We start from the raw sequence: 24,018 nt of genomic DNA, 5'->3' as shown, positions 1-24,018 counted from the left end.
ACATATTTATTTATAAAGTAAACTTTGGTGACAATGTTATCTAAAAATCAAACAAAGAGTTAAATTATGAAACCTTTTCTCTAATCATTCAAGAAATAAAAACGTTAGGTTTTTAATACTTAGCTTTATTTTTTTTATATAAACTTCACAATGGCTTCCTTATTTAAAAAGATTGTTTATGTAAAACCTGAACAGTATGTAAAACCCAGCTTGTCGGACGCTCTCCGGACGCCTCCAAAATAAGGACAAATCCGAGGAAAACCGGACGGATGGCAACCCTAAATAATATAGTTATAGCACTAACACTATCTCTGTATATTCTCTGTAGTTATAGCTAATTCTACTCGCCACCAATTAACGTTAACGAAGGAACTTAGCTTCCCTATAAGATATAATATTCTATACATGAACAAGTAAATATCTACCTACTACCTTTTTTCGCGTAGGAGGAGAAAATCCTCATGGACATCCGAATCGGAGAATAAAGATAAAAAATTAAATCGGATATGCCTATAATACCTACTTTCTATTAACACGTAATCTTGATTGATGTCATTTATTATTTACTTGGTAATAATTACATTTAATTTTATCTATCTGATCGATAGCCGGTTGTTATCCGTTTCTAATTCTATGTAATTGTTACGCAACCTATAAGTAATTATTAATTAATTTTAACAAAAATAAACCGACTTCAATTAAAATTGAGTTCCTAACTAGATACTAGGTAGGTACTAGGCCATAAAATACTAGGTAGGTACTTACCTAAATTAATGTGTTTGGTTTCAAACTAGGTATTTACTCGCGATTGTGAAAAACCGGTCAAGTGCGAGTCAGACTCGCGCACTGAGGGTTCCGTACTCGGGTATTTTTCCGTCATTTTTCACGATAAATCAAAAACTATTATACATAAAAATAAATAAAAATCTGTTTTAGAATGTACATATAAAGCCCCTTCATATGATACCCCACTTGGTATAGCTATCTTACTTTGAAAACACATTTTAACTATTTTTTCTGTGATGTAACCACAAATTCACAGTTTTCGGATTTATTCCTTTGCTTGTACTATAAGACCTACCTACCTGCCAAATTTCATGATTCTAGGTCAACGGGAAGTACCCTATAGGTTTTCTTGACAGACACGACGGACGGACGAACGGACAGACAGACAGACAACAAAGTGATCCTATAAGGGTTCCGTTTTTCCTTTTTAGGTACGGAACCCTAAAAATTAGTGGTTTAATAGTAATTTCTGATTCAAATGTGCTATTTTTGCGTAACATAGAGGTCATAACGATGGCAGAAGAATCACTTTACGAGCAAATAATACTTATATTGAAGAGTTATATTAATATACGCGATATTTATGCTTCCGAGTAGTAGGTACGTATAAACAAACAAGTTACAACAGCTTCTTCCTAGTAGAACAAGGCGTAAGCAATTATGGCTCCATAAGACTAATGCGATATTCTAGTAAGCCTTCATGCACCGATGATTTCTCAATAACATTGCATAGGTAAGTGGGCTTAGGTAGGTCATAGGTAACGAGTGATAACTTCATATTCTATAGATTGTATTATGTAAGCTACTTTTACATTTAAGAGGCAATTAATAGCCATATCATGGCTCATTTTTTGCGTAACGGGCCAGCCTGGCTGTCCAGCACGAAGATGCAGCCAGTATTCTTGGCACTATTCGACGTGGGTATGATTTTCATAGTAATTAGATAAGGCTAGGTTTAAGTTTTATTAGAGGCAATAAATCCGATATTCCAAAATGCTGTGATGGCTGTCTCGCACCGGAAAGCGCAGCTTTGGAAGAGCCCTAACACCGATTTAAAAAAAACCGGCCAAGTGCGAGTCAGACTCGCGCACTGAGGGTTCCGTACTCGGGTATTTTTTCTAACATTTTGCACGATAAATCAAAAACTAACATACATAAAATCAAATAAAAATCTGTTTTAGGAAGTACAGGTAAAGCCCTTTCATATGATAGCCCACTTGGTATAGTTATCTTATTTTGAAAATTGAAACACATTTTAAAAGACAGTCAGACAGGCAGACAGACAACAAAGTGATCCTATAAGGGTTCCGTTTTTCCTTTTGAGGTAGGGAACCCTAAAAACTAATTAGCGTTATACATATATGTTGCAACATAAATAGCAGTAGGTAAAAATGTTGAAAAAAAAATTATTGATACTTCCAAGAAGAAAGAAATCTTGTCATCAGATAATATCGTGGTTAGTTTGTCATCAATACTAAAAATCATTAGTCATTCCTCTCAAATTACAATTATCTACTGTTTCCTCAAACAAATCTGTAAAAGGTTTCGAACGAATAGTTACGCTCATATTCCATGAATTAGCCAAAACGATGAGAAGGTCAATTTTGTATCTAACTAAAAATCTTGGAACAGATTTCTTGATATCTTATCTCCGAATTGCTCGGACAATGAGTTATAGATTATAGAGATTAAAACCTTAACCATAGACATCCAAAAGCATTCACCAATATAAAAAGTTGCAATATAAAATTAATTATTTATTAATGGGATGAGGATGAGTGATACCAGGCTACTTTTTATTACGGAAAAAACAAAGAGTTCCCACAGTATTTTTAAGTAGCTTTAATCCACGCGAACTAGGTTGCGGGCTTAGAATAACCACGTGGGTTGCAGGTATTAGCTAGTAGCTAATATTATAATCAAGAAAACGAGCAGATGGATCGCCTGATTTCAGTTACTGTCGCCAATGCGTTGCAAACGATTAAAGAGTGAATATGCAACTTCTAGGCAAGCGCGCTCATCTTAGGCTGCATCATCACTTGCTAGCAGGTCTGATTGCAGCCAAGCGCTAGTCTATATAATTAAAAAAAAACCTATTCGCTCCTTGAATAGCCTCATATTGTAGTTTTGAGGGCAATACTACAGCAAGATGAATATTTAAAAATAATATCGTGTCATATGATAAAAGTAGAGACACAATTCAGGTTGAGGCAGTTTTGTGGGATATCGGTGTCTCTAGTACATGGGATCTCTCTGGTAACAACGTGTACAACAAACGAACACAAAAGGTCAAAGGCGAGCGTTACAATTCAATTCTTTTGTCCCGGACAGGATAAAAAATCTGATTTCTTACAGCAACCCTCTGAAGGTTTCCAAGGATTAATTACGCGTTCCGAGTAGCCCCGCCACCGGGCCACTCGATTCTCGGTAAACTCGAATCGAAAAAGAAGCAAAAACGGTCGGTGGGTTCTGAGAACACACGTACCTGCGCCCGTGCAGCCATCCCACCTCTGTACGCACACCATGCCTTTTGGTGTTGGCAGACATTGCCTGATTTCATCGGTTCCTTATTTATTGCTTGCGAAACAATGTTTCGTTATTTTCTCTTGGCTCTGTAATATAGATCAGGAGCAAAAATGATCTATTTGTTTTCTCCAAAAAGGTGTGCATCCTTAGCAATTCAAAGCCAACCCATAGCCACAGCTGTCAGCGATTAACGTGCGGTACAGTGCCTCGGAATCGACTTGTTAAAACGACAAATCAAAATCATCTAATAAGTATCCGTTATCTACAATCTACATCTACACTACTACAAGGCTACACCAACACTGGGGGAGACGTATACAACTATACAATCACTATTTTGCTGAAGGAAACAAGTTTTTTCCTGTAAAGTTGTTTCACTTGAGATAGTATCAGTTGGCAGTTCTCACGCGATATCCGATCCTTTATCCCAGTTTCATATTTCAAACTCATGGCAAGCCTACACAACCCCGTTTCGATCCGACGCACATATTCCTAGTGGTTGCACTTTTATAGTGAATGTCTTCTCATATTCTTGGCTATGATTTTATTTCGTTACTAGCTGACGCCCGCGACTTCGCCCGCGTGGATTTAGGTTTTTCGAAATCCCGTGGGAATTCTTTTATTTTCCGGGAAAAAAGTAGCCTATGTGCTAATCCAGGATATTATCTATCTCCATTCCAAATTTCAGCCAAATCTGTCCAGTAGTTTTTGCGTGAAGGAGTAACAAACACACACACACACACACACACACACACACACACACACACACACACACACACTTTGTGTGATCTTTGAAATGATGGCAGTATTTATAGGGCTTCGTAACGAAAGGGTGCCAACGGGACCTATTACTAAGCCTCCGCTCTCCGTCAATCTGTCCGTAAATCTGTCTGTCAGCGGACTAACCTTATCTCATGAACCGTAATAGGTAGAGAGTTGAAGTACTCAGTGTGTCTTTCTCTTGCCACTGTTACCAAAAAAACAAGATGGCAAATTTCAAAATGGCCGCCATGCAAATTAAAAAAATAAAAGTACATAGTGATGTCTTGTGCGACGGTACAGAACCCTTCGTGTGCGAGTCCGATTGGCACTTGACCGGTTTTTTGGGCATTAGTGAAAAAAGCCAACAGCCAATGAATATTGAAACTGGAATGAAAATCTAGGTAAAGTGTGGAGACTGCGTTTCATTCCCGATAATGGCATGACCGACTGTGTCCAATCAGCGGAAATTGTTTCACAAACAACCTACGTAATACCACATGCAATTTTCATTCGGATGCAAACATTACTTAATTCAAATTACCGGTTGATTCATTAATTCAATTGAAATTTTTATTATTTGCTTTGCTTACACTTTTTTCTTTCAATTACTTTATCCCTTAATTAAAGTAATCATATTGACTGAGATCTTACTTAAGAAGAAAGCAGGTTTACTTTAATTTCATATTCTTTATAGACAACTTGAGCTACAGCTTACAATACCTAGGTATAAGTTAAATAAATATAAAAATCTTTCTTTCTTCTTTCAAACATGTCACGAATTATGTACTAGTTAAGTACTACAAGATATAGGAATTTCTATGTAAGTAAAGTATAAACCAAACAACAGTGGAAATTACCGTATCGGTATGATTTGGTACCTATAAGTAGGTACAGATTATAGGCCTAAGTGAAATCCTGGAATTGGCATTTCAATCGTGCATAGGATCTGCATTCTACATGTATTATGCCACAGAGTTATGTATTACTAGAGTAGCAATATCCTGCAAAATGGTCTCAATCTGACTGGTGTACAAATTCGCTAGACGCCATTTGTCCTTTGGCACTGGACCAGTTTTTACTCTGTCTCTCAATTTTATCTTTATTGTATGATGCACCTTTTACGGCAATTAAACTATCTAGTAATTTTTATATTTGTACATGATATAGAAAATATGCGAATTAAAACTAAACTTACTTATTACTAAACATTAAATACACAAAATGGTTACAGGTAGAACACTTGTCTAAGTTATTTTTGTAGTCAGAAACTTTTTAGCAGGGTATACTAAGCTTCGGACTACAGGTCTTATCGTCAACTTATAAAGTTGGGACGCTTTTAGACCTACTTATGATGTGACGATTAGTTTGATATTACGACTAAAGCCGGCTCTACACTTGCATGTGAAGTCGCGCCGTTATTTCACGCCGTGAATGTATGCCGCGATCCACGCGTGAACTGTGTCCCTTCTACACTCGCAAATCTTCACAGTCTTGTTCGTGACTATGGACGAAACCCTTTGTCGCGGACCAAAAACCGACACTGATCGGGGAAAGGCGCAAAGCGCGAACGCGAAGGCGCGAACAACATCTACACTCGTGATTCGCAGTTGTCGCGGGCTTTCGCGGCCGTTCGCGCCGCGAGTGTAGAGCCCACTTTACATCAAGATTCTTGTGCTAAGGACTGAACGGGACTTCGTCTGTGTTCGTATTAGCTGGCGGGCGTGCTCTGCCTTTTTGGAGCGTTTTTTTTTTTAAACTGACTGGAAAGCGCTCTAAGGGGGTGCCGTGCGTATGTCGGCGAGCGCCGGCACAGACGGGGTCCATACTTGTATAGTTTAACTAACTTCTTACAAATAACTACAAACTTGACATTGGCTAATCTTCGTAAAGCCAGACGAAAGAGAAAAAAAAGGACTGAACAGCTGTATCAAGAATCAATATTGCAAAACTCCGCAGAGGAGCTAATGGCAACTCAAGAAGATACTGTACATTTTGTTACTCCGTGGTCTTACTCGATGCATTATGCACCCGTTCGATCACACAACTAAACTATGAGATAAACCATAGTAGCATTCATAGCGAGTCCATGTCGATAAGGCTTCTGGGAAGAACTGCCTACATTATGCAAGCGCGGGTGCCATAAAAGCGTGGCGGTATGACTAAAGCCTTGGATTCACCCGACGCGCGACGGAAACTGCAGGATATCATACCGAACGCGCGTGTACATGTGTATGATTTCGATGGCCTGAATTTCTAAATCGATTGCGTACATCGGTCGCGCGTACAGTTTATACAGGGACTTACAAACACCAGTTTAGGGTTTAGCTCCGTTCCTATCATAAAAGTTGTGATTGGTATAATAGCAATAACGATTTTTTGAGTTTGTGGTGTTTTTGTTGCAACAATGTAGTTTAGCTAATATCTAGAGTGGAAGTTCGTGTGACGTCGTCGATTCCGCAGTGAGTACATATCTATATAGTATAATCCGATTTCGTACAGTTTCGTATAATAAAACTTTTGTAAGGCTAATTTGGATACATTGCTACCGGGCGCCGATATCGTCGCGCGTTATGTGTGCCCAAGTCTTTAAAGCTAGGCAGTAAGGACGAGTGTTATGACGAATACATACAACAATTTATTACAATAACCGACCATAATGTTAGTTTGTAACAAAGCTTATAGTTTTAGGTGTCTTTTTATTTTCCTTTGAGGCACCGCAAACTCCTTCCTTTGAAGTTGCTTTGAGTGCAACAGATTTATTCAATAAAGTATACCTAACTACTTTACGAAAAAATATCAAAAGCTCGAAATACAGCACAATTTTATCATAATAACGATTTTGTTTATTATCCAGAGCTGAAAATATAGAATGCTGCAAAAGTCAGTTTTTTACATTTAGGTAGTTAACAGGTAAATATCTTTGTACAGGTATATGCACAGGGTAAGTATATTCTTCTTTCCGGTTCTGGATTCAGGTTACGCAAGACCGTGGTGTGTGAAAGCCCCTACAAGAGACCTGTATTCAGCTGGTAGACGACTATCGCTGGCAGGGGCGCCGACTCCGTGGGTGCTCGGGTGCTCCAGCACCCACGAGAGGTAAATAGTGGGTGCCGAGCACCCACGACTATCTAAAATAATTCTACTAGGTACGGCGCGGCGCACGGTGGGGCAGTTCCGGGAATTAGCTGGCCATAAATCGATTTCTCAAAAATGGCCATTGACAAACAAAACTTACTACCTTAGGTAATTAAGTAGACACCGAACATCTCTCCATTCCTCTAATTAGGGGTGTTCACCATTTTGTGTCAGTCTAAACCTGGGCGTCACTCTAAGTGTTCATATTGCGTTAACTGATTCAATTAAAACAACTTTTTAAAAAGTGATTTTTATATGTTAGTGAGTTATTTTTGAAAAAAATCTTAATGGATTCGATTATAACAGGTAAGCGCCCATATATTACATTTATAAAAAAGTTTGAATAACGATAAAATAGATATTTTATGGCACTTGCAAAATAATGCTTCTGTTGCGGTCGAAAAATCATCTTTTAGATACTCAAAAAGGTTTTACTTTAACTTCCCACCGAGTCCCATCGGTTTTATTCATTGTAAATAAAAACTGACTATTATCCCTAATTGAATACATCGAGATTAGCTGCGGTCTCCCGCGGAATCCATATTTTGAAGGCTATGAAGTACATAGCGGAAAATCGCCGTATTTCACAAATTTCTTTTTTTCGGTTTAAACCGGTTTTTATTTGCTTCCAGAATAGGAAGGCACTTTAGGGACTCGGACCGTAACACGTGGATTTCTTTTTACTAAAATGCAATAACAAGACTTGCCCGATTTTGATGCAAAATTGATTTATCTTGAGAGATATATTCTATCACAAGATGAATATTGTGATGAACAAAAGAAGGAAGTTAAACATAATTTCTCACGTCTAAAGTCACAATTTAAGAAAAAATGGATCGAGTCACATAAAAAGGCCCATACTTTCATTCAAAAGAATGATGAATGGTTAAAAGGAACATACGAAATACCGAGACCTAAAAAGCCTTCTTCTGGTAGACCATCAAAGTCGTTTGAAGATTCAAGTGGGAGAAGTAAACGCAGAAAAACACTCAAAATGCGTAGCACTATAGAAACAGACCACAAAACTTTATATTGAGTTGTATCCCTGGCACCCTATGTCTCCAACAATGCATAAAATCCTAATACATTGTGCAACTGTAATGGATCATGCACTTCTGCCTATTGGATTACTATCCGAAGAAGCAGCAGAGGCACGAAACAAACATTTTCGCCAGTATCGGTATTTCGCAAGAAAATGCTCAAGGGAGCAATGCAATTATGACGGCCTTAATAGGTTGTTGCTAAGTTTGGATCCATTAATATCGAGCATGAAGCCAAAACCTAAAAGAAAAAATGTGCCTCATAGCAAAGAAGCGTTGGAAATGCTTATTTCCGCTGAACTCAACACAGCAGAATGAGCACATGAGGAATCTGAACCAGACCAACTTGACAAGGATGAATTGAGCTCTAGCTCTGGTGAAGACACTTGGGATTGATCTGAATCACATTATGTTTATTTTTGTATTTTTTTATTTACCATTGCATCTTTATTTTCTTAGTTTTTGTTTTTATATTTTCTTAATTTATCATAATCACGATTTTAATTTACTATTATAGTTTTAGTGTTTTTAGTTTTTTACTATGTTTTATATAGAAATAAAATCTGTTTTGGCACTTTATGGAATTATTTGTTTTTCGTGTCAAAAAACGTTTGTTTCTCCTTCGCGGTAAAACTACTGAACCGATTTGGCTGAAATTTCGAATGAATATAGATTATGCCCTGGGTTAGCACATAGGTTACTTTTTATCTCAGAAAATCCATGGTTTCCACATGAATTAAATCAGAATTTCGACAAACAGGATTTAAAACCAAAATATACGCAAGCGGGGCCGCGGGCATCAGTTAGTTTTAAAAAATAAGTTCCCAAAATACTAAAAAATATAATTTAACCTATTTACAACACATATATGGGAGAAAATAATATTGGCCGCCTAATTCCTGGATCTGCCCCACTGTGCGGCGGTACGAAGTTCACCCAGGTCAGCTAGTACTGATATAAATAACAAAAATATAAGTAGCTAGATAGGTATGTCAATAAAATGGCTGGAGCACCCACGGGAATTTTAAAAACCCGGCGCCCCTGATCGCTGGTAATAATGATGATGATAGTGTGGGACCGCTGGCGGCTGGCGGGAGAGGCTGGATGAGGAAGGCTGAGGACCGGGTGTGGTGGCGCTCGTTAGGGAAGGCCTATGTCCAACAGTGGACGTCCACAGGCTGATGATAATGATGATGATGCTTCTTTTGCGCATGTATGAGTTGTATTCTAAATTTCTAACTTACCTGTGTCATATTATGTATGTATATGTTTTTTCAATATTTCATATCTCAAATTAGGACAAATTACAATCATACAGCTCTTAGGTATTTCTCTGCAATGTTTTCTTTGATACGAGCTTCTATCATACATAATTACACTCACCTATATACTTGTCTAGTTGTAGTAGTGTAAAGTTGGTCTTTATGTCAAAACAAATAGCTTCAGAATAGCAATAAATACCTAGGCAGTTATCATAAAAGAGTTGCTATTACGTAGGCATGTGGATTGTGGACGTAATTAAAAATTTAATGCTATAAAACAATACACATTCTACTCGGTAATAAAGGCATTCGATCATCAATGTGTGATAAACAATTGAAAAAAAAAAACTAATAAACCATAATTAAACTTTCAGAACCAATTTCCTTGGCACACTTAAGAGAAAATCATTTGTTCTTAGAAACGAAAATTACAAGACATAGAGCTAATAATGGCTAACAATAGAATGAGTGGAGAGGCTCTTAGAAGCTTAAAAATAGCTGGTAAAAAACGCCATTGTCTCTTATAGTGAAACGGAATGGTTCCCGGTAGTCGGTCCGCCTGTGTTCCCGGTAAACGGAACAATGTGCGATTGTTCGCGGTAAGGCCTAACCAATCCAATCGAGAATAGCGTAGGTGCGCTAAATGGCAACTCGATTTGAATACCATCTCGGGAGTTTATTTTTATTGAGGAAAGATATTTTTATAGAAAAACGAAAATTACAAGACATGGAAATAATAATGGCTATTACATTCATTGGTCCTATATTTTTATAGAGGTTTTTAGGGTTCCGTATCCGAAGGGTACCAACGAGACCCTATTACTAAGCCTCTGTCAGTCTGTCACCGGGATGTATCTCGTGAACTGTTACCATATGAGCTTAATATGAGGTAGTTATTTCGAAATTACAGACAGACACTTCAATTTTATTTATTAGTATGGATATATAGATGTAGATTATTAGATGAAGGCTGATAGACTTTTCTGAGAGGTTTCAATAATTTTGATGTAATTTAAATGTCGTCCAATTATACTCGTAAATAATTCATCTCAGGAATTCGATTCTTTCATGGAATTGCATTGTAAATTATTTATTGTCACGATCCACGTTCCGTAATACGGTAATTGGTTAAAAATTCTTGGAATGTTGTTTTTTGTAGCACTATTAGCGCTTTGCTACGACCGTCTGATGACAGACATCTGTTGTTCGTATTATTTCCACGACACGACATCGACTGTGCGAGATGGAATGTTGATTCTTTTGGGTAACCTTTTGGCAGCATTTTTAGGGTTCCGTACCTCTAAAAGAAAAAACGGAACCCGTATAGGATCACTTTGATGTCTGTCTGTCCGTCCGTCCGTCGTGTCTGTCAAGAAACCTATAGGGTACTTCCCGTTGATCTACAATCGTGAAAGGCAGGTAAGGAAAACCGCGAATTTACATTTTGGTTACATCATTTAAACAAAATTAAAATGTGTTTCAATTTTCAAAGTAAGAAAACCAATATAATGTAATATGAAAGGGCTTTACGTATAAATTCTAAAACAGATTTCTATTTATTTTTATGTATGATAGTTTTTGATTTATCATGCAAAATGTAAGAAAAAATACCTGAGTACGGAACCCTCAGTGCGCGAGTCTGACTCGCACTTGGCCGGTTTTTCTTTTCGAGGGTTCTCCGATGTTGCGGTCGGAGACTTTGTCTTTCATATAGGGTTCTTACTTTACAGATTTGCCTTTTTCAGCGGATTATAGTACATTAAGCTTTTGATTCTTTGTCCCAAAGGTTGTTTGCAGTGTTTGCACGGCAGTATCCATTATTGATAACAATATCATTATCAACTAAACAAAGTTAAAATACAAACAATAGGCTAACTGTTTCAACGTATCATTAAAGGAATGTTGTAACCTTTTGTTTGTATGCAAATCAGTTGGTATTGTTGCAATCTTTATCGCAATTATGATGGCCTTTCAATGCAATACCTTCATACATTCTTTAGGTTTTCTACCAGTCTTTTATTATAGTAAAAATAGGATTTGAAGTGGCCGTCTGCGTCATATAAAACGTACATACGATTATCCACGCATTTGATTCGTATTTTTACGGATCCGTACAGATACAAATCAAAGTAGTGTAGGTACAAGCGTACATTTTGTACTTATGACGGCTACTACGAATCGTATTTTTACGAAAACGAATACGAATCGAATGCGAATGAGTGCACAAACGCCCTTAAGTCGGAAAAACATAAAAACACAATATTTATTATAAAAGTTACATAAAACCATTGAATTGAATAGCTCAGTGCATAAAACAACGAAAAGATTGCTTTAGCGCGAACCCTTTGTATCTAAACCCATCGTGTAAAGATATTTTGTAATCGGACGGTCATAAAAGTTACATACAAGTGTAAATTAAAAATTTATAACACCCCCGACAAGTGAAGGTTACAGTAACTAGAAAATAGCTGATAACTTTCAAACGGCTGAACCGATTTTCTTGGATTATACTTATATACTTAGCTAAGAACACTCTCGATCAAGCCACCTTTCAAACAAAAAAAACTAAATTAAAATCGGTTCATTCGTTTAGGCGCTGCGATGCCACAGACAGATACACAGATACACACGTCAAACTTATAACACCCCTCGTTTTGGGTCGGGGGTTAAAAACCATTGAACTTATAGCTCAGTGCATAAAACAATGAAAAGATTGCTTTACCGCGAACCCTTTGCATCTTACCTAACACGTAGTCTATACTTACATATTTCTTTTTAATCTCAATTACATTGTAATCGGATATAAAAGTTGCATAAAACAACAAAAAGATCGCTTTACCGCGAACACTTTGCATCGTACGTCTACCTATCACGTAAAGATATTTTTTTTAAGAGGGGTCTCTCCGTCACTCGCTCCATACAAACGTAGTTCCAATTTCATTTGAATATTAAGCAACCAAAGCCCATTAAATTTTGCAGACATATTCTAGAAACTAATATCTATGTCTGTGGTTTTCCAGATTTCTGTTAAAATATTCGGTTTCAAAGTTACGCGGTCTTAAAAATTCACATACAAATCTTTGAGCCCCTGTAATTCCAAAACTACATATTTTTAGAAAAATCTAAAATACCACAGACACAGATATTAGTTTCTAGAATATGTCTGCAAAATTTCATGGACTTTGGTTGCTTAATATTCAAATCAAATTGGAACTACGATTGTATGGAGCAAGTGACGGAGAGAGCCCTGTTAATCTCAATTACATTGTAATCGGACAATTATAAAAGTTGCATAAAACAACGAAAGGGTCGCTTTACCGCGAACGCTTTGCATCGTATCACGCAAAGATATTTCTTTCTAATACCATTACATTGTAATCGGAGGAATTGTAATAAGACTATACTTACATTGTATTGTAGGTAATCATTACAAATGGATTCATAATGCGAAATGCTACGGTTCAGTGATAACGTTGTTTTTTAGGGTATGAAAAAGAAATCCTTATAGGATCACTTCGTTATCTGTCTGCCCGTCTGTCGTGTCATAGAATTATGTTTGGCAGGTAGGTTGGTCTTATGGCACAAGTAAAGGGAAAAATCCGGAAACCGTGAATTTTTCAAAAAAAATAAATTAAAATGTGTCATGAACAAATAATAATAATTAGTATTTTCAATTTCGGATGTAAGATAACTATACCAAGTGGGGTATCGTATGAAAGGGCTTAGCCTGTAAATTTCAGAACAGATTTTTATTTATTTTTATGCATGATAATTTTTGATTTATCCTGCAAAATGTCGAAAAAAATATCCGATTACGGAACCCTCGTTGCGCGAGCCTGACTCGCACTTGGCCGGTTTTTCTATTTATAAATATTTTTTGTTTTATATTCTTTGAACGCAAAAGTTAGAGTAGGCATAGGAAGGTAATTATTAATTATTATAATAATTGTTAGGTAGGTACTTGTTTTAATCTGAATTGGTCTTCTTTGGAAACATCACACACTCTCGTACTATACTAACAGGTCTATTCGGTGTTGCAAACGAGCGAAATTACCAACTTCTTTCCTAAAATAATGAAATAAGAGCCAGCGCGTGCCAGACCTTCGTTATTTTATAAAAGCTAAAAGTTTCTCTGCGTAATGTCTCCAACACAGGGAAGAACGATCAGCGATTATGAAGTTTGATCATAGTGGTTTTGGGAGATAACAGTATTTGTAAAAAAAATTCAAAGTATAAAGTGTGACTAGTCGTGACAACCCCCTGTAAGACACCCTAAAGATTTAAGGGTGTCTGGCAGGAGGTGTTACCGACTAATCGCATCACATTTGACTAGTCGTGACAACCTTACTGTGACTTTGGTGTTATGGTGGTGTATATGTTGTGGTTATGCTCTGGTGTCGGGGTGAAACGTGCGTCGAGTGGTTATGGGATTTGTGTGGTGCTGCGTGGTGGTGGTGCGTATGGCTTGCTTGGTGGCTGGCTTTTCCTGCATGTTTATCAGTGCATGTCGCATGCTGCATGTTGCACCATACAGATTTGTTTGGTTTAGCATATTATAGCAAATTAAGCTTTTGGTTCCTCGTATATCATGGACTTCCGCAAAATAACGCCTGCTTCTATATTTAATTAAATTCTTCTTTCATAACAACAAAGTTAAGTAAGTTGTTTGTTTGACCTATTTTTAACATTTTCTGTATTAAAAACGTGCGGAGGAGTTGCCAACAGAGCTCCAATCGATTTTCTAGACCCACACGTACCCAGTAATTCTACAGAACCCGACTACTACTATAGAAGAATAATTATCCCCCGACCAAAAAAGAGGGGTGTTATAAGTTTGACGTGTGTATCTGTGTATCTGTCTGTGGCATCGTAGCGCCTAAACGAATGAACCGATTTTAATTTAGTTTTTTTTGTTTGAAAGGTGGCTTGATCGAGAGTGTTCTTAGCTATAATCTAAAAAAATTGGTTCAGCCGTTTAAGAGTTATCAGCTCTTTTCTAGTTTTCTTGTAGAAAAGGAGGTTAGATAACCGTTAGGTTCATAATATTATGTCAATTGACAAATGTCAAGCTGTCAAGATGGACGTTGCCTAGATACATAATTATTTATTTGAAAATGATGTTTTGGAAAACTCAAATACTTTGGATCGTCGGGGGTGTTATAAATTTTTAATTTACACTTGTTATGTTTGCTTTAGTGTTTACTGCTGTCTATAAACAGTACCAGTCCAACTAAGTCTGTACGTTTGGGTACCTACCTGTACCGAGTCCTTTCCTGGGCAGTAAAATCCACTATTTAATTAGCGAAAGCCGTATTTTCCTATTATGACTCCAGCTAGGGTTGCCATCTTTAAAATCTATGAACTAGGACTCGAAAACCTCGGATTTTCGAGTCCTAGGTTCAGCCGTTTGGAAGTTATCAGCTCTTTCCTAGTTACTACCTAACCGAACCTTCACTTGTCGGGGGTGTTATAAATTTTTAATTTACACTTGTACTTATATCAATGCTGTAAGAGTAACATGATAAACATTGATGCGAGTTCTCTGTAATCGTAAATTTCATAGTATTCACACTTTGGCAGTTGCCACCGACATCGTAGGCTGCAGATATATTTTGTATCTTATATCCGTTTGATGTTTGTATTGACATAACGTCACAACTACACAAGCAATCCTGTTGCTGGCTGGTTGTTTAAAAACCGGCCAAGTGCGAGCCAGACTCGCGCACTGAGGGTTCCGTACTCAGGTATTTTTTGGCAGACTATAGCTATGGAACACAATATGTATCTGGGTAGAGTAGATAGGTACTATCATTTCAACGAAAAACTTGCTTACGATTTTACATAAGCTGTTGCCTTTCGTGGGGTCAATCGCACTATCCCCAGTGGGGATAACGAGGCATTATAATTAATTATAATTCAGATGACCCCAAGACCTCAGCGATATCGTTCGGCGCCGCCTGTAGTGTTGTGTTCCCATTTAGACCACGATGACTTTCATATGACACGAAACAATTTGTGCGATGCAATGATATTAATAACTGACTCGTAAGCGAAGAAATTATATACGTATCGAGCATTATAATATCTACCTATTTAGATACTATGCATTCCGATATTCGTATTATCTTAGTAAAACAATTGTTTGTATTAATTTGTTTCATTTATTTGTGCGCACATAAAGTAGTAACTTCTGCACCCAATAAGGCGATTCTCTATCTCTACATCGTATTCCTCATTGCTGAGGGTTGTGACCCCTTTCCCTTAATCACATAACTGTTGGAGTTTTTAGGGATTCCTAGATCCTTGCGCATACAAATCGACAGAGAACAAAATTTCGACTCATAAGTTTTTACAGCTGTTATTATCAAAATAATCAGGACCGATTGATAGAGACATGGAAGAAACTAAAAGTCCAATATTGGACCTCCAAAGCCGGCCATCCATTCAGTTATCGACTTGGTTTCGATCGATAGATTTTAAATAAGACGATAAACTTTCTCAATTTCAAAGCAGTCAAAAACTATTATATTGGGCCCCTTTCCTGGCTTTAGGGCGCGTTTCCGTAAAAGTAGGTAGGTACCTACGTGACGTAAAGAGACGTGTGTTTACGACCAATCAGATTAGTGAGAGAAGACGTAATACGGTAATACAGCTTTATCACAATCTAACAATGATCTGATTAGTCTATTGAAGGTCTCCGTTCCACTCCGCTTCAGTGAAAACACACCCTTATGCTAGCACTAGGAAGATAGATTACCCATGTGCATTTAAATTCAGAAAGCTATCCGCAGTTTTTTTGAACTGATATTCCTCTAGAAGCGTAGGACATTTAGGAAGTCCCCCATAAAGGACATTTTCCGGAAATAAAGTAAGAATTTTCCGGAAAATATCCGCAATTTTAATCTACACGTTTCCAGTGAAATTAAAAATTCATCACGCGTTCTACGGTGAAGGTAGCTGTATATTTATGTGGGTAAGTAGGTGCTGACTAGATGATAAATTCTGTGTAATGCTTAGAGCACCGTGGGACTGTACATTTCCTTCCTTCCTATTGGAAAATCCTTCGTCCAGCAAGGCAGCTTACTAACCTTTAATGATATTTTTACCCGACTACGGCAAAGCCGAAAGGAAGGGTTATGATTTTATAACGTTCAATTTTGGTTAAAACCGGCTGAGCAAATTAGGATGCAATCTTAATCAAACCATAGGTTGTAGTCTGGTTATTCACACACTAAAGGTTAACTTTTGAGACAAAATTATTCAAAATACCTAGTAACTAGATAGGTAGGTATGTAGGTATTTTAAATTTCAAGTTTTAATGTGCAAAGCCAGCAAATGTGTGAAGGGCCACCTGATGCTAAGTGATTACCGATTGGCATCTGCAGCAACAGGAGAACAGAAAACTGCTAATGCTTTGCCGAGAAAAGTTATACTTATGTAATACTTATGTTATAATTATTATGTAGTAATACCTAGTAGATAGGTAGGTATGTAGGTATTTTAAATTTCGAGTTTTAATGTGCGAAGACAGCGAATATGCGAAGGGCCACCTGATGTTAAGTGATTACCGATGGGCATCCGCAGCAAAAGGAGAACAGAAAACTGCTAATGCTTTGCCGAGAAAAGATATACTTATGTTATAATTATTATATTGTAGTAAGGTCCTCACCTGGCAGTTTGACCACCATTGAAGGTGCGCTCGGTGTATTGGGATCCAATGTAAACGCCTGGCCACGCACCACACGGAAACTCACAGTACACTTTATAATTGCCGATAATATTTCCTGAAAACCACTTTATAGCTTCTCCGTAAACTCTTTACGGCCGGCTTTCGTGGAAGCGAAGAAATTAATTTGCAGAAATCGACGTCGCCGGCGACCGTGGCAGAAAACCTCTTCCGAGAACGCGCACATTCAATTTCACTGGCCGGCCGGTTAGGTTCGTGTATCACAGTTAAGGTACGAACTCGTATATCGCGAGGAGAAAGTTCGGCGTTGCGAGCCGACGCGGCGTAGTCCCTCTTTCATGCACGATAGCCGACTGCCGCGGCCGGCTGTACTCAGTACTACCTATGGAGATAGCATTGGCACGCTGCGAACTGTTGGCGGTATGGATTAGGGTTGTCAACTTGTCCTGAAGTATCGCAAGAATATTGTAGAAGTGTTTGCAAACAAATAAAATGGTGATTGATGGTCTGCGCAGATACACAAATCTCACTGAGATCTGTTTTTGTACAATATGCATTCATATGCCTTGTGTTCTGCTTGCCTACTTGTTTTGCGATTATTGTTTAGAGGCATTTTTAGGCGTAAGGCATTTTATAATAATATGTCCATAATAGTTTGAGAACTTTATTTCATGCAAGATAGAAGAGATTTTTTGCCGTTGATTCAATACGTTACAATTTTCCCCAAAGTGGTAACCCTGATTCATAGTGCCAACTGGTGCTCAACTAACGTCATGCGCGGCAAACATACAGGATACCTTGGTGCAGAACTAACTTAAATCATTGTTAAACATGTATTCTTCATTTATTCAACCCTGGCTACTAGCAGCAAGTGCTTGCATTTGCCGATGAATCGCTCAAAGCATTTTCTCCGTAGCAGCAGCCCTGATTAATAGTGCCGACTGGTGCGCAACTCACGTCGTGCGTGGTACAAACACACAGGACACGCGCGCGCTCGCGTCGGCCTGCACTTCTCAGAACCACCGACCTTGGTGCTTCAGAACCTACTCAAGGTATTTACTATCAACTATAAATTCATCAAATTCGTCTACTTCACAAGTAGGTAGCTATTAGCTAACCATCGTTTGGCACGGTTCGGTCAATGCATTTTCTTCAAAGCAACAGCCCTGGATTATAGCTCACAGTGCCGACTGGTCCGCAACTCACGTCGTGCGAGGTACGAACACACAGGACACGCGCGCGCTCGCGTTGGCCCGCACTTCCCAGAACCACCAACCTTGGCGCTTCTCAGAACTCAGAACCAACTCAAGGCTTTGTCATTAATTTATACTTACTCATTACTATAAAATAAAATAAATAGGTACATGCGCCTGTGCAGGGCAGCTGGCATTGCTACTGTTGCTATTACGAAATAGGTGAGCGGAATACACACGGATATTATCATAAAAATTCCTTTCAAAACACCGACATGAAATTCCACTACAAAGTAAAAAAATATTTTGAACCAGCTGATGCTCGCGATCTCGTCCACGTGGATTTGGGTTTATTAAAAATCGACAGTACGCAGAGAAACTTTTCTGCTTTTATAAAATAACGAAGCTCTGGCACACTCTGGTTGTCTCTCTATGAACATAGTTTGTTGTCTATGAACTGAAGTCTGAACCTATGCAAAATATCATGTTGATAAGTTGCTCCGTTGCGACGTGATTGAAGAACAAACAAACATACTTGCGTATGTTATATGGGATCGGTAGGCATTGCCTTGCTCGATCTTTCGATCATCCCATTTCATTCAATTTGAAGGGTTTTATTATGGATGTTACTTGATGGAAGTAATTTCGGACACCGAATTTTCACCGCGCGATTATGGAAATTAGGTATATGAAGCCGCATGCACATAAGTAGGTACATGCAAACGGCTTCATACAATTTCTGTGTTACAGAATTCTGCGGGAAAATTCGCGCGGTGAAATTCAGCAGTGCGGACTTACCCTTAACAAGAACTTGAATATTATCTCTGAATATTTGAAATATGTTTTGAAAAAAAAACACATTTTCCGGAAAACCCCTCAAAAAGTATATCTTAGTACCCTCGTCGTAATAATACGTAACTGCTGTAGTATTAAAACCTTTTATAACGGTTGTTTTGTAAGATTTTATTTCTGTTTCTGTCATTAATTGCCGCTATCTATCATAGAACCCCGCCTTCCGATGCGTCGTCGTCGCGGCGCTATGAAGCCGGCAAGTTCATTCACTTCAGCTATTTTGAACTGCGGTTACTTCGTAATGTCTGAAACTCACGTGAATGAATGAACGAATGAATTTATACTATCTACACTTCCATACTAATGTACCTACTTAGTTACTGATATTACAGATGCGAAGTGTGTCTGTTTGCCTGCTAGCTTTTCACATCCCATCCCTTTAAAGGATTTCGACGACAGAGATAGCTGGCACCCCGCGGAAGACCACAGGCTACCTTTTGTCCTGGAAATCAAAGAGTTCCCCCAGGACTTTTGAAAATCGGGCATCATCTTGTTGCACAAAAAGGTACAAGGAGAAGCTGATTGACTGACAAGTCAAGGTAAAGTTCAAATCACTGGATCTATAAACAACTTTCGCATGATAGGTTCTCACAAAATCCTACTAAGAATGGATTTACAGGAATTTACACTAGCGATAAGCGAAGTCTATATATATCTAACTGTCTGCTCCATTTTGATTTTTACCCGACTGCGGCAAAGCCAAAAGGAAGGGTTATGATTTTAGCAGTCTATGTAGGTATGTAAGTGTGTGTAAAAATTAATTAAGTACTTAAAATACACATAACTCCGAAAAGATAGAGGTGCGGCCCGGGATTGATCCCCCGACCTCCGATTAGCGAGGCGGGGGACCTAACCTAACCACTAGACTATCACACACAGCTTATTGTACACAGCAAATAGATATATGTATGTTAGTCAGAAATTGTACACAAGAATTCAAAAGTTAAATCGTATGAATCGGTTCGGGAACGCGTAAACATGTAAAACTTTTCGCTGAAGAATCCAGTTTATCTTTAGATTTCCACCGAGCCCCAACGTGCTCGCGAGCTGCCCACGTTACATCGAAATAATATGAAAATGGATGCATTACTCATTGTTTTCTTCAACGGCCTTTATTTATTAATTCAACAGATTTTTCATACCTGCTCAAAAATGTTGGTAAGTAAGTATAGTAGTTAACTCCCGACCCAAGAGGGGTGTTATAAGTTTGACGTGTTTATCTGTGTATCTGTGGCATCGTAGGGCCTAAACGAATGAACCGATTTTAATTTAGTTTTTTTGTTTGAAAGGAGCCGATCGAGTGTTCTTAGCTATAATCCAAAAAAATTGGTTCAGCCGTTTAAAAGTTATCAGCTCTTTTCTAGTTTTCTTATAGAGGTTTTGGTTTTTAAATTTTGAGTTATAACTCAAACTATCAAAAATCGGTTCATTCGTTTAGGAGCTGCGATGCCACAGACAGATACACAGATACACACGTCAAACTTATAACAACCCTCTTTTTGGGTCGGGGGTTAATAAATAATATGAGTAGGTATGTAGTGAAAACTCTGTTTATTATTTTTGGAGTGAAAGCGGCCAGCGGTTATGTAACGAGGCGCCAAACGACCGTTAGGCAACAGCCGAACAACTCTCCACTTTATTTGGAGCCATTATTGTCGAAATATGGCGCTGTGCACATGTGTACGCCATCTGTCCCTGTGTACACTCGAGCATAGAAGTGTCAACCGCAATATTCTATAGGATGACCGGTAAAACGTCACAATCTCGTTGAGGGGTTGTATACACATATTGTAGGACGAGTCAAATCCTTTCAAATGGCCCTTAAACCTATTGGCGAAAATGGCTCATTTTTTGCTGAGCCATAATTTATGGTACAGTATAAAAAGAGAGATAGTAGTCCGATGCCTTAGATCTCGTGGTCAATGAACGACGATTCTTCAATATCGATCCCGGAATTGCTGGGTCTGTCTGAGGTCGTTCCTTTACTGCATCATTGCTCTGTCTAGTAGCTTCGTCGAGCCCCTGCATGTAATAACAAACTATCCTTACTCTGTGCTTGCGGTAAAGATTAGTTGGCAGTTTTACTCGTAGCTCTTCGACTCACAACACCACGGGCTTCCGATTATGCACCAGCGAGCTTTACCGGTCAGCGACCAAAATAGCTGTAATGCTCGTACGTGGATCGGAGTGGTAATTGACTTTGGGTGGTTCTACATTGCTGCTTAACGGAGTGATAGTAAAATATTTTTTCGAAGAAAACCTTTAATGTATCACTAGTCACTACACATATTGTAAATGCTGTGTGTTTATTTGTTGGTTTGTCTTTCAATCACGCAGCAACGGAGCAACGGATTGATCTGATTTTTACATAAATATAGTTGAAGACCGGGAGAGTGACATAGGCTACATTTTTGCTGGACAATCAAAGAGTTCCCACGGGATTTGTGAAATTCCAAATCCACGCGGACGAAATCGCGAGCATCAACCAAATAAAATAAATGTAAAATGAGCTCGGTTGCGCAGTTTTGAACATCTGAGTTACACACGGACCACAGGGCCTTTAGTGGAAACGCATTATCTATACCTAGATTTTATATGAGATTACACTTATCGCCACGACTGTACCCACTCAAGAAATACTTTATTCGAGGAAGCGTGGCGCATGTCACACGCATCGCGCTTCTTGGAAACTCGATTATCTCTTATTGATTGTTGCCCTACCTTCTCCTGGAGAGATCGACGTCCATTGTTACACCTCCCAGAAGTCTTCCACTTCTATTGTATTAAAATCATTATAATTGTAAGTATATAACAAAAAAACTAGGTACCTACTCCACTTGTTTATATTTTTATCTTATAAATATAAACGTTATGAAGATGTGTAGGACGTAGATGGATAAAAATACAATACCTAAGGTAAATCCCGAATAACCTACCATCCATACTTCCATGCAATAATAATAATAATAGCGAAAGTGACTCTGTCTGTCTGCTACGTTTTCACGGCTCAGCCGCTGAACCGATTTTAACGAAATTAGCTTACATTCTCCGTGGGAAGGACATTTTCTTTTTATCCCGGAAAATCAAAGAGTTCCTACGAGATTCTTAAGGGTCTATCCGTTTAACCGATTGATATTAAAGGTACAGAGGCAGCTTACGCCTCGGAAATTGACTTCGGCAACTTTTTATCCCGCAAAAGCAAAGAGTTCCCACGGGTTTTTAAAAAAACCTAAATCCACGCGGACGGAGTCGCGGGCATCATCTAGTTTCTAATAAAGTGGCGTTTGAAGATTATCAGCTGTTTTCTCAGCCGGTGTAGGGATCTCAGATCATCCAGTTGATTTAATTACCTACTTTACTTGCACTTGTTTTATGGACAATGCATTATGGTAACCTTAACGCAACGGGGGTGACTTTTACCGGTCAGGTGAAGTACAATGCCTCCAGGCCTCCAGTCCATTATCACACTATCACATCACACTAATATTATAAAGGCGAAAGTTTGTATGTATGTGTGTGTGGGTGTGTGTGTTTGTGTGTGTTTGTGTGTGTGTGTGTGTGTGTGTGTGTGTGTGTGTGTGTGTGTGTGTGTGTGTGTGTGTTTGTTACTCCTTCACGCAAAAACTACTGGATGGATTGGGCTGAAATTTAGAATGGAGATAGATCATACCCTGGATTAGCACATAGGCTACTTTTTATCCCGGAAAATCAAAGAGTTCCCACGGGATTTTTGAAAAACCTACATCCACGCGAACGAAGTCGCGGGCATCAGCTAGTTTGTCTAATAATAACCTATCCTAAAATGATCAGATAACCTTTATCTGCTTCAATACGCACTTGATAAAGTTGATGACTTTCTGACGTGCAATGGACGTCCGATTCGCCGAATTGCGTACAGTTATAATAAACTATGTCGGCCCCGTCCCGCTTGTAGCGCGGGGTAATGGATTAGACAGCTAATAGTATCTTTTCCTTGAATTTTGCAAGACTATCCCACTTTTTGTTTGCACCCGAAGAGATCCCGCACAAGCATAGAGTAGCTATAGTCGACGCATTTTAAACTGAGTCGTCGGGCAATAAATGTCACTGACAGTAGGAATGTGCACATGCCGAGGAGCTCCAGGATAAGAGGGCTCTCTCCGTCACTCGTTTCCACTCGTTTCATACAATCGTAGTTCCAATTTCATTTGAATACTAAGCAACCTAAGTCCATGAAATTTTGCAGACATATTTTAGAAACTAATATCTATGTCTGTGGTTTTCCAGATTTCTGTTAAAATATTCGGTTTCAAAGTTACGCGGTCTTAAAAATTTTCATACAAATCTTGGAGCCCCTGTAATTTTAAAACTACATATTTTTAGAAAAATCTAAAACACCACAAACACAGATATTAGTTTCTAGAATATGTCTGCAAAATTTCATGGACTTTGGTTGCTTAATATTCAAATGAAATTGGAACTACGATTGTATGAAACGAATGGAAACGAGTGACGGAGAGAGCCCTGTTAAGGAAAACTATTTTAAGAGATCAAGCACAACCTCTGATAATAATTAACCTATAGGGAGATGACACAGATGGGGAAGATACGGATGAGGATTTTTGAAGAACTAAGAAATATCCCTAGAAGAGATAAAAAAAGCCCTATTATAATGACATCATATTTTTTAAACCATCCACGATCCACGCTCTGGGACCTACCAGTGGAGTGATTCGCTAACTCAGTTTTCAAGACTGATGATAGCCACCGAACTTACCGAATATCCAAGGGTTCCT

General features: G+C 38.4%; 1 protein-coding gene and 2 long non-coding RNA genes across 3 annotated transcripts in view; 1 reads left to right on the top strand and 2 right to left on the bottom strand.

Moving 5' to 3' along the window:
- LOC123871904 (suppressor of cytokine signaling 2-like) overlaps positions 1-17,559 on the bottom strand; it is an 82,334-nt gene extending 64,775 nt beyond the window's left edge. Inside the window, exon 1 of the mRNA XM_045915953.1 lies at positions 17,181-17,559. Coding sequence (XP_045771909.1) covers positions 17,181-17,199 — 19 coding nt within the window. The 5' untranslated portion in view covers positions 17,200-17,559. The remainder of the gene's footprint in view (positions 1-17,180) is intronic.
- Positions 1-24,018, bottom strand: part of LOC123871914 — a 575,184-nt gene that overhangs the window by 535,830 nt on the left and 15,336 nt on the right. The gene's annotated exons all lie outside the window — the stretch shown is intronic.
- Positions 8,857-23,350, top strand: LOC123871916. The gene is made up of 4 exons (XR_006797374.1): positions 8,857-9,172; positions 13,238-13,240; positions 14,536-14,541; positions 23,340-23,350. It is a non-coding gene; the product is annotated as an uncharacterized LOC123871916 (long non-coding RNA).

The sequence above is a fragment of the Maniola jurtina genome, chromosome 14, assembly GCF_905333055.1.
Source record: "Maniola jurtina chromosome 14, ilManJurt1.1, whole genome shotgun sequence".
NCBI classification, from domain to species: Eukaryota; Metazoa; Arthropoda; class Insecta; order Lepidoptera; family Nymphalidae; genus Maniola; species Maniola jurtina.
The sequence above is the reverse complement of the archived record's forward strand: the minus strand, read 5'-3'. Positions and strand labels throughout refer to the sequence as shown.